The 15,628-nt window shown below is 39.1% G+C and overlaps 1 protein-coding gene across 3 annotated transcripts in view; it reads left to right on the top strand.

Annotated features, from left to right (window-relative positions):
* The window catches only part of SRFBP1 (serum response factor binding protein 1), a 76,918-nt gene that overhangs the window by 16,221 nt on the left and 45,069 nt on the right, over positions 1–15,628 (top strand). For all 3 annotated transcript variants that reach the window (XM_068666614.1, XM_068666612.1, XM_068666613.1), the window contains exons 2-3: positions 10,910–10,998; positions 11,952–12,024. In XM_068666614.1, coding sequence (XP_068522715.1) covers positions 10,910–10,998; positions 11,952–12,024 — 162 coding nt within the window. The remainder of the gene's footprint in view (positions 1–10,909; positions 10,999–11,951; positions 12,025–15,628) is intronic.

Raw genomic sequence — 15,628 nt, 5'->3', positions numbered from 1 at the left:
TTTGTGTAAAACTGTCATGGAACTGAACGACTGAGCCCTGATCTTTATATGTCGCTGTGTATATGTTATTCTTGCTGCCTTTCTCTCCCTGCTTACATATGTTTTTATAATGCAAATACGTGAAGCTATAATAAGTCTAATACTGACTATTTCCAGATATTTTGACATGTATAAAATATATACTGTAATATAGTGACTTTTTAAAAAAAAGTAAATTTGGCGATTACTAACTTTTCCTAAGAATCTAAAAAATCATTAGATATTTCAAGTGACATTCCAGATAATGGAGAGAAATATTTGTAATGAAGTTCCAGAAACATTTTTTCACTGAAATCATTCACTCAAAAGATTATATACTATTGTTAGTTTTGGCTAACAAGTGATCTAGCTGCAGGTGTTTTGAATTTGAAAGCTCTCTGTTGCCAAATAGCACCAAAAATTAACGTCTAGAATACTAGGTTGCCATGGTAATTTCTTGGTTAGCAGACTGCCAAGTAACAAAAATGAAACCAATACTTTTGGTGTGCCCTCTGCTAGGAAAGGAAGGATTGGTGAAAACTGAAACATTACTTAGTTCCATGTTTTTCTTGCTATGTATTTAAGTATTCAATGTCTCTTCAGTACTTTCTTTCCTTTTCTTTTTTTTTTTTTGTCTTTTAAACTGGATTTCTTGTGGAATTTGCGCATAACTTAAGCAATATTTGCAAATGTTTTTGGTGCATTTCTGGTGAATTTTTCCCTTTGTATATAAGCAAGGCTACTTAAACTTTAGGGGGTTCAGGAAAAAATGTGAAATACCATCAACAAGCTGTTGTTTGCCTTTGGGTACATTTAAATATCTTTTTTCTATTTGCCTTGAGCCATTCTACTGTTAATGGAACAGAGTCTTATTGCAGTATGCTGGGATTCTTTTGTCATGACAGGGCTCCTCTAAGGCTGAAATACAGCTAGTAGCTGTTTCATTTATAACAGTTTGTTCATCAGACCCAGCTTTTGCAGTTATGTTAGAATTTGTTGGTAGTGATATGATTGGGTATATTTAAAATAGGCTCTTCTCTGAGATGCAATTTACAAGGTAGTTTCTTGAATTTTTGTTGTCATCCTACTTTTATATTATGCTCGAACTTTGTGTCAAATAGAACCTGTTGGCCTCAAGTACAGAAGCAAACTCAGAACTACCCTCTTTTTCTTCACATAATATCAAAGGATTCGTGGTTGATACCATGAGAGCATTTCCAGTGCATGTATCTGGTTTTGTTGCAGCTTTTCTTAGGGAAAGACATGAGAGACCTTATGTCTCTCATGGACTCAACTGGACTCAAGCATTTCTATGTAAAATTACAGGGCATTGCTTTGGAGTATCTTCAAACTGTAAATGAAAGTTTCTTCAGTTGTGTCTGGACCCTGAATACAGTCTTGATACAGTAGGGACCTCACTGTGCCAGGGGAGAGGAGGAAGGTTTTGGTTCATCGGCTGCATGTTTGTGTAATTGTATGGATATTTCAGAACACTGTAACCCCTCTTGATGAGTTTATTTCACTTGATTAGGTTCGATGCAGAGGCCTTCAATGATGAGAACAGAATGATTTGTACTTGTACAGGAACTCGAACTAGACTGTGAGCTGACATAAAGCAGAAGTGGATGAAGAAACTCCCATCTGTTGTCCAGTGCTGTTTTTAAGGGTTTAATACTTTGTTTAAGTGCATTATTGGGTCATGATCAAGATTTTCAGCACCCTATGGGCTGAATCCTAAGGAGAACAGTTGCGTGTGCTACAAACTCTTCAGAGGGAAAAGACGTGACCATCAGTTTGTTGGCTTCCATGAATTTTGGATAACTGGGGCCAGCTGCATAAGTAAGTTTGTATTAACTTTAAGTTAAGAAGAATTTAAGATGTTCTAGGTCTTTCAGGTATATTCATTTATTGAACTAGTTTTTGCACGTGATAATATGAAAGAAAAACTTCTAAATTTCGTGTTATAAATCTATACAGATCTTCTAATGTGTCAGTCTTTTAGAGTATATTATATTAAACAAGTTTTAGGCATAAAAATGTTGCTTTTTTTTTTTTGCTCTTAATCCACTGGATTATAATAAGTTGAAGATTTTGTGGTGGTTTTTTTTTTTTTTGAGGCATAGCTGATGCTATAGTTCAGAATAGACACGTACCTTTCTTGATACATCTACAAATCTTTAGTCACACTTTCCTCTATTTTTTCTAATTGGCTGAACACTAGCTTAGTTTGGAGGCAAGTTGCCTGTACAGACCTCAAAACAAGTTTCAGAATTGGCCAAGCATAACATTTTATTCTCATGTAGTGTTTCGCTGAGAACTTTGCTGCTGTTGTCTTAGAAATGTGAACACAAATACCTTTGACTAGTCATGTAAATTTGAATGTGAAGTGTGCCTGTACTGTCATATTGTCCCCGTTGCTTCATGTGGTTTTGTTGCCATCACAGATCTGAGGACCTTTTTGTAGTGATTCAGGATTTGGAACCGAAAACAAGCTTTTATTTTTGGTTCTTTACAAATTCACTAGGTTTCTCTTCAGGAAATGTGAAAATTTTCATAAGAGTTCTTTTGCAACAATTAATTTGTATGGGAGACTCTTATAATAGATTTATTTACTATTGCAGATATTTTTTTATTCTATACAATGTCTATGCTCTGTTAATTTAAAAGGGGATAATGTATGTGATCAAAAACAACTTCCAGTAACTCCAGCACTGATTCCGGCACTAATTTAGACCTTTCAAGACCTTTGTTAGTTGAAATTAAGTAACTTGGCAACTATGGTTGAAATATCACTATTCAAAACCAGATGAATTTCTTGCAGAAGATACCAGGAGGAAACTTGGAGATCAAAGATATGGTTAAACAGTCTTCTGTGAGTTTCTGTTCTCCCTCCGTTCCCCCTGTTTGGACACAGTCAGTTGTGAAACTGCTGAGGACTGGGGAAGGTTTTATAGGGCTTCCATGTGAGAGGGAAAAGCTCTGGAGGTGGGTTTTCACCTGTCAAAGGCAGGAGCAGCTTGCAATAAGAAGTCAGTGGCTGAAGCTGTTAATTTCTCTTTTTCTTAGCTCTAAATGCTGGGTTAAATATAGTTCTTATGATGTCTTTAAGTGGAGACTTGTTAGACTCCATATTTCCTGGGGATCATCCTCTTTTGATTTGACAGACACCCACTTCACAGAATAGCAGAAACATCTAGGTTGGAAGAGACCTCCAAGATCACAGAGTCCAACCTCTGACCTAACAAGCCAAGTATATACGTCTGAGCAAATTGGGGATTTCTTTTTCTTGCCAAATACTGAATCACAGGATGGTTTGAGGGACCTTAAAGACCATCCAGTTCCAAATACCCAGCAATGGACAAGGACATCTTCAACTAGATCGGACTTCTCAAAGCCTGTCTAACTTGGCCTTCAACATCTCCAGGGATGAGGCAGCCACAGCTTCTCTGGGCAACCTGGTCCAGTGCCTCGCCACCCTGATGGTGAAGAATTTCTTCCTTATATCTAATCTAAATCTGCTCTAACAGGTCTCTTTTACAGTGAGGGCCCCACAGCTGGGTGCTACAGGTAGGGTCTCTTGAGAGTGGAGTAGTTGGGTTCAATCCCCTCCCTTGACCTGCTGACCACACTCTTGATGCACCCCAGAATACGATCGCCTTCTGGCCAACACTTCTGCACGTGTTCACTGCTGGCTCATGTCAAGCTTCCCATCCACCAGTACCCCCAAGTCCTTTTCTCCAGAGCAGCTCTCCATCTTCATCTCACAGCCTACATTAATTTGGGGATTGTTCTGGTACAGGTGCAGCACTTGGCGCTGTTCAGCTTCATGAGGTTCATATGGGCCTCCTTCCCAAGCCGTCCTGTCTTGATGGCATCTCTTCCTTCTGTTGTATCAGCTGCACCACTCAGCTTGGTGTCATCCACAAACATTGGCTCCATCAGAGATGGTAACTAGATAGGTCAGGCACAATTTGCCCTTTATGAAGCTGTGCTGGCTGTCTTGAGTCACCTCCCTGCCTTCCATATGCGCTGACAAAGCTGCTAGGAGGATCCGTGATCTCTTCCCTGTCACTGCCATTACTAGCAGTGAGTCCTGGGAGCTCCTGCCTCTGTGGTCAGTATCACTTTAACATGGGTTGTACTGAAATCAGTAACTCCTGTTATAATCCTTCTCAATAACTTGCACTCCTTGGGCAAAGGTAAACCACAGGAGAGGATTTCTACAATTCTTGTCTGGCCAGTAATTTCCTGGTGATCTTATGTCTCGTCCTGTCTTGAAACAGGAGAAACTACTTTGCGTATGACTCAAAAGGGCTTGCATGAAGCTGGCTGGTGTGCATTGTATTTTGAGGAATGCTTGCTGTAGACTTCAAGCTGTTGGGACTATGGAGCCTTCTTTATGTGTGTGTAGAATAGCTGCAACCTTTGAAGTTTTTGTTTGTTTGTTTGTTTGTCTTTTTTGTATTTTATCTTCATTTAGGTTCTGTAGTAATACAAACTGGGATCTGTAGTAGTAGAAATACCTTTTACTTAAGGTATCTGTGCAAGGCATAGTGTATAATGGATGTAATTTTTAGTGCAGCTTCTACACTACCATTGTAGCTTTTGAAACATGCTAATGTTCTTTCAGGCTAGTATGTTGTCCTGGTTTTGACTGGGATAGATTAATTTTCTTCCTACTCGCTGGTATGGTTCTGTGTTTTGGATTGAGGACGAGAATGCTGGTAACACACTGATGCTTCAGTTGTTGCAGAGCAGTGCTTGCACAGAGCCAAAGACCTTCATTTCAGCTTCTGGTGCTGCCCTGCCAGCATGAAGTACACCAGGAGCTGGGAGGGGGCACGGCCAGGACAGCTGGCCCAGGAGGGCCAAAGGAACGTCTATGTGGCATCGTGGTCAGCAATAAAAGCTGGGGAAAAGAAGGAGGAAGGGAGAGATATTGTGAGTGATGGTGTTTGTCTGCCCAACATAATGGTGGGCATGATTGTGGTGGTTTTACCCAGCTGGGCAGCCGAGCTCCACCACAACCACTCTCTCACTCCCCCTCCTCAAAGGAGCAGGGAAGAAATATGATGGAAAGGGCTCAAGGGTTGAGATAAGGGCAGAGAGATAACATTTATTGTCACAGGGAAAACAGTCAGCATAGGGAGATATATGTAATCCATGTTTCACTACCTGTTATTAGCAGTGAGAAACAAAACAAACAAACAACAACAACAAAAAAACACCTCCTCCCCCTGAGTAGCTCAGGAAAACGGGGAATGGGGGCTGTGGTCAGTCCCTGGCACTTGGTCTCTGCCACTCCTTCACAGTCCCTCTTAGCTCCTGCTCCCCATGGGTCCCTCCCAGGGATGCCGTCCTTCCCAAACTTTCCCAAACTGAGCCTGCGGGGGCTGCCCACAGGAGTGGCTTAACACCTGCCTGCCGATGGGAAGCCACAAATGAATTCCTTGCTTTGCTTCGCTTGTGCATGCAGCTGTTGCTGGACCTAGTGAGCTGTCTTTATCCCAACCCCTGGGTTCTCGCACTTCCACATTTCTGATTCTCTCCCACATCTCACCTGTGAGAGTGAGCAAGCAGCTGAGTGTTGCTCATCTGAACACTGGGTTAAACCACAACATACGTTTCACTGCCTTCACTTGTTGTTAAAAGCGAACTCCTTTCCACTGTGATTTCTTTTAAATTTAAAAATTTATAAATTATTCATAATATATGTATGGAAGGTCAATTTGTCCTGGTAAAAGTGACCAGTTCTTACTTAGTATTTAATAATTCTAGTGCAATTGCTTCTTAGATAATGTTTTTCTAAAGAATAAAAAAATGCCTTCCAAAATGGAAAGCATCCCACGTCCTTTATTGCAAAAAATCCTTGAAGTGGTTATTTCCACTTACAACGGCATGCTTCCTGAATTTCTAGGAATCCTAAGATGTGTTGCTATTGATAGAAGAAGCTGTTTGCTTTGAGTTTTGACTGAGGCTATAATTATTCTTTTGAGTTTACTTTCACATCTAAGTATGTTTAAAAATCCTTGTCACCGTGCACTGAAGCATTGGTAAGTCTAACCCTGTCTTATAGTGCAGCCTTTACAAGTCGCATTGCAAAGACTCCTGTATTGTTGTCTTATCTTTTATATAAAAGAATATCTTACCTATTGTGAATAAATTTTATTATTATTTTGAAAAAAATCACGTCTGTTTTTTGGTTTTGTTACAGTTTTGTTTACCTCAAGTGAAAGTTGTCTGTCTCACTTTTTAACACGAGAGTCTATCAGTCCTAGGAGCCACACTGGTGGTCTAAGACCCATTGTTTGAGGCACACTCTAAAGCAAAGGCTTTTTGATTTCTGTCCCAAAGAGCAGACTGCTTTCTTGAGAACTTTATGAGTACTTCCAAGAACAGAGTTGATGCATGCTGTCCCGTGTGAAAGAAGTGACTGTGGATTACATAAATTGATATGCCTAGTCTGCCAAGGAGCGAATACCTTCCCTCATTCCTGCTGTCATATGTCTACAGAGCTTTCATTGGCTGGCATCTGGAGAGGCTGGGTCTTGGCTCACTTAAGCCCCAGAAACATGCTGTGTCTGCATTAATATTTCTGTAAAAAAAAATACATTACAAAATATTTTGGAGAGAAAGTTAAATATAGTTAGTATTCGGATATGCAGTAACTACCATGTTAAGTTATTGTATGAATTCTTTGAATTCAAATGTGTTTGTAGCTTGGAGATGGTTTTAATAGTCATTAAACAAAAGAAAAACATCTTCCTTTGAAACATGCATACCCAGTTTTCATCTTTTTGAGTGTGTTTAGTATTTAAGACGTATTCAACCAGAAGGTTCATTTTGTTTCCTCCACTTACAAGATGATGTATTACAGTGAACTGTTGCTCTATTAAAAATAAAATAAAATAACTTGCGATAATGCCCCTCAATATCATATAAAGAGACATGTTTACATGCCAAGATGGCAAATGGTAATCTTAAGCATTTTTTCCTTAGTGCATGGAAACTTAAACAGTGTAGTTATTTAGCATAGACTTGGCTTGGTGCTTGTGGCTTTTATTATTCACTGAAGTAGAAGTGCTCTGTAGGCCTTCGGATTTTTTTCGCTTGGGTAAAGTACTGACTTCTGATATTCAGATTTTAGAACAGGACACCGATCTTAAATGTCAGTCATTCTTGGCCCAAAAACCTTCTTACCCTTTTCACAGAATTCTTAGGGTTAGAAGGGACCATCTAGCTCCAAACCTCTGGCCGTGGACAAGGACATCTTCCAGTAGATCAGGCTGCCCAAAGCCCCATCCAGCCTGGCCTTGGACATTCCCACAGGGGAGACATCGACAGCTTCACTGGGCAGCCTGTTCCAGAGCCTCACCACCAAGTGAAGACTTCCTTCCTTGTATCTAATCTAAATCTACTCTCTTTTTGATTAAAACCATTACTCCTTGTCTTTTCACTACATTACCTAGTAATGAGTCTCTTCCCATCTTTCTTACAGGTTGCCGTTAGGTGTTAGAAGGCAGCCATAAGGCCTCCACTGAAAACTTCTCCAGGCTAAAGTCTCTCAGCCTGTCTTGGAGAGGTGCTCCGTCTCTCTGATCAGTTTTTCAGGGCTCCCTTTGAACCTTCTTTAACTTATCCATGTCTCTCTTATGGTGGGGACCCCAGAACTGGATCTCCGTAACTTAGAGATGAGGATGTTGTGGGGAACTGTTACCAAAGGCTTTACCCGAGTCCAGGCAGATGACAACGGTTGCTTTCCCTTGTCCAATGTCCAACAATGCTGTTGCTCTATCCTAGAAGGCCACAATTTAGGCATGATTTGCCCTTCGTGAAGTCATCTTGCCTGTCCCCAAACAACACCTTTTCACTTTTCTTTGTGCAAGTGTGAATAACTACCCCAGAATAACTACCCCCTGCTACCTCCTGCTTGCTTGTGCAGGTAACTTAGCTACAAAGATAATTAGGTGTTCAGAATATGCATTTAAAAAAATAATAATCTTCTCAACTTGTGGTCCTGAACCTCACATCATAGTTTATTACGATATTTTCCTACAGGGACTTTGAAAATTTTTGTTTGCTTTTGGTCTAGCTTGATGCAGGTTTGTAATGCCAATATTCTTGGTGGAACTGGTCTGATGGCAACTGTTAGGTATTTGGGCAGCACACAGTCAGTCTGATGTTGCCTCTGAGAAATTAGAAGTAAAGTATTTCCTCAAGAAAGAGCTGCCAACTTCATAGAGTGGCTTGGATTGTAAAGGGGTTAAAGACCATCCAGTTCCAACCCCCCTTCCTTGGTCAGGGTGGCCAGGGCCTACTCCAGGGACAAGCCATCCACAGCTTCTCTGGGCAACATCTTCCAGTGCCTCACCACCCTCTGAGTGAATTTCCTTCTAACATCCAGTCTAAATCTCCCTTCTTTCAGTTTAAAGCCATCACTCCATGTCCTGTCATTGGCTGCCAAAGGAAAAGTCACTCTCTGTCTTTTTCATAAGCCCCCTTTAAGTACTGAAAAGCTGCAATAAGGTCATCCCAGAGCCTTCTCCTCTCCAGGCTGAATATCCTGAGCTCTCCCAGCTTTTCTTCACAGGAGAGGTGCTCCAGCCCTCTGATCATCTTTGTAGCTCTCCTCTGGACCTTCTCCAACAAGTCCACATCTTTCTTGTGCTGGGGCTCCAGACCTGGATGCAGCACTTCAGGTGGGGCCTTATGAGGGCAAAAGAGGGGGACAGTTCCCTCCCTCGCCCTCTGTTGATGTAGCCCAGGATCCAGTTGGCCTTCTGGGCTGCAAGCACACCCTGCTGGCTCATGTTGAGCTTTTCATCCACCAGAACCCCCAAATCCTTCTCTGCAGGGCTGATCTCAATGAGTTCTTCTCCCAGTCTGTGCTCATGTCTGGGATTGCCCCAACCCTGGTGCAGCACCTTGCACTTGGACTTGTTGAACCTCATTAGGTTCACATGAGCCTGCTAGTCCAGGTCCCTTTGGATGGCATCCCTTCCATCAGGTGTATCAGCTGCACCACTCAGCTTGGTGTCATCTGCAAACTTGCTGAGGGTGCACTCAATCTGAGTTGTAGTAAAGATGGTGTAAGATAACAGTAAGGTAAGATAACAGTACAGGTCCCAGCACTTGTCACCAGCTTCACCCTAGACAAAGAGCCAGTGACTGCAGCCCTCTGGATGCAGCCATACAGCCAAATTCCTTGTCCACCCTTCAAATCTCTCAGATTTGGAGATGAGGATGTCATCTGGGACTGTGTGAATGGCTTTGCAGAATTTCAAGTTGATGACATTGGTTGATCATCCCTTGTTAACTGAGGCAGTCAGTCTATCATAGAAGGCCACCAGAGTGGTCAGGCATGATTTGCCCTTGGTGAAGCCGTGCTGGCTGTCTCAGATCACCTCCTTGTCTTGCACGTGCCTTGACATTGCTTCCAGGAAGGCCTGTTCCATGATCTTGCCAGCCACAGAGTTGATGCTTACTGGTCCACAGTTCCCCATGTCCTCCTTTCTACCCTTCTTTAAAAATTTCTTTTGAACCATATTCATACTGCTTGAATTTAAGACAAATCTAGCTTTTTGTCAGAAACAATGTATTTTTAATGCTTTAATATTTCATATTTTGTAAATCTAGATATGAAATCTTTTTCATATTTAGATAGTGATTCAGTTATATCAAAAGTTTTTTTTCAGCCTTGAGAAGAGAAGACTGAGAGGGGATCTTATCAATATGTATAAATACCTGAGGTGTGGGAGACAGAGGGATTTAGCCAACCTCTTTTCAGTGGTTTGTGGGGACAGGACAAGGGGCAGTGGCCACAAAATGGAGCCCAGGAAGTTCTGCACCAACATGTGAAAGAACTTCTTCACGGTGAGGGTGACGGAGCACTGGGACAGGCTGCCCAGGGAGGTTGTGGGGTCTCCTCTCAAGATATTCAAGGCCGGTCTGGATGCTTACCTGGGCAACCTGCTCTAGGGAACTGCTTCGGCAGGAGGGTTGGACCCAATGGTCACTTGAGGTCCCTTCCAACCCCTACACTTCTGTGATTCTGTGACTTATACTGACTTATGAAAGTGCTTTAAAGTCCCTGTCTCTTCAAAATGTTCATCATTGTGAAGGCAACGTCTCAGCCTAAGGTTTCCCATGATGGAACTTTACAGCAAAAGATTCTAGAGATTTTTCTGTTTGTACCACCTTTTACTAATAATTTCAATTCTGTGCCTCTTATTGTGCGAGAAGCAAGACCAGAACATCTCTATCATTTTTCTTTAATACTGTCTATTTTGAAATACATTTTGGGAAGTAGGCAGTGTAAAGTTGAAAATGAGTGTAGCAAGTTGAAAATCACTTTGTTTTTGTTTTCAACAAAAATCAATTTGAATACATAAAAAAGATTTTTGCATCACAAAATCTGTTCTATAACAGATAATGTTTAGCTTGGGAGTCTTTCCTTATATCTTTCATAATGTTTCATAACAAAATGCTTTTACATAATATTTAACAATGGAAAAGTACTGGTGCTGTTTCACCAGGACAAAAATAAACAAAGTGAAGGCAAAAGGTGAGTCTTTACGAATATGTAGCTCAGTCTAGCTCAAAGAATAATATTAAAGTATGGCTAGTTAGGAATGTCTTGTCTTCTGTTGAGACCTCAGACACATTTTTAGACTGCTGTTTGTTCTTCCTCTGTTTATGGAAGCAGTTGGATTTTTAAATGAAATCTGAATTCACTTGAACTTGGGTTTGGGTAGCAGGGGAATGCACTCTGTTTTCAAGAACTTTTTTTGTTGAACTAATTTCTAAAATTTAAATCAGTGTAATGAACGTATTATATATGGAAGATGATCAGGGAACACAATCTTTATAATGTCTTCCATCTTTCTGACAGGTTGTGAAGATGAGAAAAGATGTGAAGAAAGTCCGAGTCCTGACTATTCGCAGACTAACCAGACACATTGGGAAACTGAAGCTGAAAAAGTCAGTTTTAAATATCAGTGTTCTTGTTTGTGTATTTATAAATGAGTCAGTATCTGAAATGTCTTCCAAAATAACAGGGAGAAACATTTATTACATAGAAAACTGAAGGCACTCTGATGTATATGTTTTATTAGTCTTACTTTTTCTTTATTTTAGATACAATCAAAATACCAACTAAAAAGTAGTTTTGTAAAGTAGAATTGGGATAAAATTTATTAAACGGATTTAGCGTATTGGAAGTTAATCCCAACACAACTTTTTATGGTGCTTTTGAAAGCATCAAACCTGATTTTTGAGGTTATTCTACTATTGCACGTAAGTTGTCCAATATTTTCTCACTGCAGTTCAATATTTTCTCACTGCAGTTGTCTGCAATATTTTATATAAAGAAATATTTAGTATGTATTGTTATATAAATAATACTTATTTTGTAATAATTTATATTAATTAAGATAATTAAAACGATATTTGTAGATTGGCCCAAAGTGACTGGTGATGTTTCTCACTGGAGACGACATAAGATAACTCTGTTACTGTGTTCAAAGTGTAAATTGAACATACTGTTTTCCCATAAACCTAGCAAATCATGAAAAATAAGAAACAGGCCCACCCAATGAATGTTTATATTTAAGTACTACAGATCTTAAAATGTAATTATATTTGAGATAACATTGTCTCCTACTTATTACTGTTTGGAATTGTAATTACCATCTCCTAGTAAATAACATTTGTCTTTCTGATTATTTTGCTAAATTTTGTGTGTTTTCCTCTGTTCTGAACAGTAGGAACATTATATTATGCTCAACTCTGCTAAAATTTATATTTAACAGCAAGGGAATGTGAATTATGCTCATTCTTGTGATACTTTTAGTTTGCTACTTAGTATCACCATATTGGAAGAAAAAAGTGAAGAAAAGACAGATTTTTTTAATAAAGACAGACTTCATTTACAGGGGTTCAGAAGACCTCAAATTAAAGAACCAAAAACGAGTTGAGAGATTAATAGAAGAAATCCATGCTATGAAGGTAATACCATAATTAGATATTTAAATATTAAAATGAATTAATTTTAACAATTAAAAGCTTTGTTTTCTAGGACTGCATTACTGAAACTTAGCTGAAGTATTTCCAAAGTCAGCTTGGCCATTACTGTAACACAGCTGGAAAATTATGAACATTTCCATATTTCTGTGTTTGTTTGGTGCATCTGTCAAGGTGTTAAGACAATTTGGGTCTTAAGCTTGCCAAACAAAACTTGAATCTGTTTAGAAATGAATCGTGCTTGAAGTTTCTACTGTGACAGTTAAAGTGCAGGAATTAAACTTCTCATGCCACTTAGAAGTGCAAATGGTGCTTTATGTGCCTGACCATAGTATCATTGTTGTCAGTTTTCGTAGCTTTAAATGTGATGCCAGTAGCGTACTACTTTCATCTTTAAAGTTCTGTACTAGTTTTTGAAATTGTAGCTGCAAGGGACTGGTAGTCCTTGATTCGTGCCTTTTTCATCTTCCAGCTTGCTGTCCGTTGCTGTTTTGGTATCTTTTAACTTGACAATGTTCTGTACTACTTATATCTCAATTTTAGCAGGTAATGCTAACAATTTTTTGTTAACAGGAGGTATATATTCTACTCATGAGGTTTGAGCACAAGGTTATAGGCCAAGAAAGCTGTTTTCATATTAAATTACAGAGGTTTTGTTTGATGGTTTGTTTTTGTTTTGTTTTTCCTGGTAACAGTAACAATTGCCCTTACCTATTTATTTATTTTTCATCCTGGTCTTCAAAAAAGCTGACAAATGAAAAGGCTTCATTGACCATTAAGAATTGCTTTATACCAGATTTGTCAGGTGGAATCACAGAGTTTTTTAGCATAGTATTTGAAAAAGAGTCTCCACAAATAAATAAAGGGGGAAAGGAAAGTGTTATCACTGTACTATAGTGTTAAGCAGTAGTCAAGCAACAGAAGTGTTTCTTTGTCTTCATAGTGCTTTTACTTCCGGGATTGGCTCACACAGACGTCTTGAAGGCTGCCTGTACTTCAGACTGTATTGACCATGTACATTAGAGATGTTTCTGTTGGTGTAAGCTTATTGGTTGTGTCTGCTTTTTTCACCATACACCTGCAGTGAACAACAGCAGTTAGACTTACCCGACCTGATTCTAGGTAGTTTGCAATGTCAGTTAAAAAACCTCAGTGCTTTTTGGTTTCTGTGTCATAAATGGTTACAGAAATATCTCCAGAAAGAATCAGATGTGGAATGGACTGAGTTACCTTCCTGGACTGCCTGTCCATTTCCCTGGAAGGGTAACCAGGCTTGTAACCAGAGGTGCCTTGAGATAAAAGGCTGGTTCTGTTACTAGTACTGTGAAACACTGTTTTGAAAAAGACCTTTCATTGTGAGGTTGTTGTTTGGTCAAGCAGAGAATGAGCCATGTGGAATTAAGGGAGAACCTCAGCTGTCAGTAGTGATTTACTAATGCTACATAAGTTTCCTGAGTGCAGGACTTGTAAGTGCTTGAAGACTGATTGTTGAGGGAGGGTAGATTTGTAATTTGGAGAGCTAAAGGCAAACAAAGCTTGCTTTGAAATAGTTTATGGAGAGGGAGGAGACTTCCAAGTGAGCAGCTGAGAAGGAAGAAAAGTTCTCCCACTTCCCAGGCAAACAGCTATTAAATGATCTCAGTTACCTGAAATCATGCTGTTAGTGGTCTTTATTGTGTTAAAAGTGCCCATATTATATTGGTAGTATTTTAATAGCAAAAAAGGTTGCTTCTCCTGGATGTCTTTGTTGTTGTTTGGTTTGTTTTTTCATCTTTTAAAAAGAATAAGTAGACACTTATGGCTCTAGAGTACATTTGTTTCTTAGATGAAATGAAGATTTTTGTTCTTTTCTTATGAATCACAGCCTAAAAGGCACTAGTTGCTTACATATTTTTTCACCGCTTTTGATTTCTAGACTGAGATCTTTTCAGAGTTGGCATAGAAATTTTCCTCATTCACCATAGTGGAGAAACAAGACAGCTTTCACATAAATCGTTGAAATTCTCTGTCATAGTGGGCGTTTCGTTACCAGTGAAACATCACACCCAGCAACCTTTCTTTTAAGTTACTGATCCTATGATCGATGTTTTCAAAATAACTCTTCACATAACATGATATGGTATTTTCTCATTTTTAGGAAAGAAAGACAGAATAGAAATGGTTAATAAGGAACATTGATTAATAGTCTACCAAGTTTTAACTTAAAGCAGGTTTGTGTTACCCAGACTAGTTCAGCAGTTTTGATGTGTGGATCCCAAGCACTTATCAGAGGAGATGCAAATTCTTTTGAAACCGACAGTGTGTCCAGAAAGTAAAAAGTGGTTGTATTCCTTATAATTAACAGAAATAGTCCACAAAATTCTACTCATTCATCATTTTATGTAAGAAAAATCTCTACCTTCTCTCTTACTGAATGTTTATGCTTAAGGAGTATACTGAGCTGTAAATCTAGAGAAAAAGACAACCAAAAAAAAAAAATACTTACTCTGGCCAAAGCGGCTTGCAGCCAGAAAGCGGATGTTACACCAGAATCTGACAGCATGTGTATATATGGATAAAAGATTATTTGAGATGACTACTTAGAGCATATAGAACTTCTTTAATAGTTGCAAAAGCTATGAAGGGTTTCTGAAGATTGGAAAAAAAATACATCTTTGAAAATCCCAGAGAAGGAAAATAGTATAATTTTTCTTCTGAGTTTTTCACACCGTTGCCAAAGAGAGTACACTTTATACATACACATTTTTCTTTCATCAGTCAAGAAGACATCAGGAACATCTTTCCCCTCCCACATATCCAGGAGGAAAAAAAAAAAAACCACCAGCTTATAGCACTTTATGGGAACTGCTGGCAAAGACAGTGCGGACAGTGTCATTTGTGAAGGACTTAAGTTATGCTGATGTTCTCAGAAGGAGTAAGAGTAGAGTTCCATTTCAAAAAGAATTTGTTTCCAGCTGTGGGAAGAAAGACTGAAACACTGGGAGCTTGACACATTTGTCTGTGTTGTTAAAGTTTTTAACGCAATAACTTAAATTTTTCTGAGGGAAAAAAATAAAAAGCTGAGGGGTTGAAATACCAGTGAGGGAGAATTCTTTGTCTTTCTAAGAATTATATTTATACATTCCTCTACCATTAAACCAAGAAACCTTTTCACTGACTTGGAGGAGGTGTTATCTTTCATCTGGACTATAACAACAATAACGAGGAAAAAGAAAATTTCCTAATGGCTCTTGTGCTGTTAGCAATTGCGTGTAGCTCAGGAGTACTTCTGAGGGCTACAGTTCTTTTAGAATGATATAAAAGTGAGCTTTCAATTAAAGATCTTAACTTCTCTTTCTAGCTTGGGTCTTTACTAATTACCATCTGATATTACAGGGAGAGGAATATAATTGCTGTCATTTGGTAATTGTTGCCTTACCACTAACTCTTGAGTATGCTTTTTCCTATCTTCAAGTACACCCAGAAAGACACTGATGACATAATTACACTGTAAATACACAGATTCCTAGGGGTGGGACATAATTAGATACTCACTTTTCAGGTTAAATACTGTATCTATTTTTGTGTATACTTTTTAAAAATTCTACAT

Source organism: Anas acuta, chromosome Z (assembly GCF_963932015.1).
Source record: "Anas acuta chromosome Z, bAnaAcu1.1, whole genome shotgun sequence".
NCBI classification, from domain to species: domain Eukaryota; kingdom Metazoa; phylum Chordata; class Aves; order Anseriformes; family Anatidae; genus Anas; species Anas acuta.
Note: the sequence above shows the minus strand (reverse complement) of the source record. Positions and strands in the feature narration are given on the sequence as shown.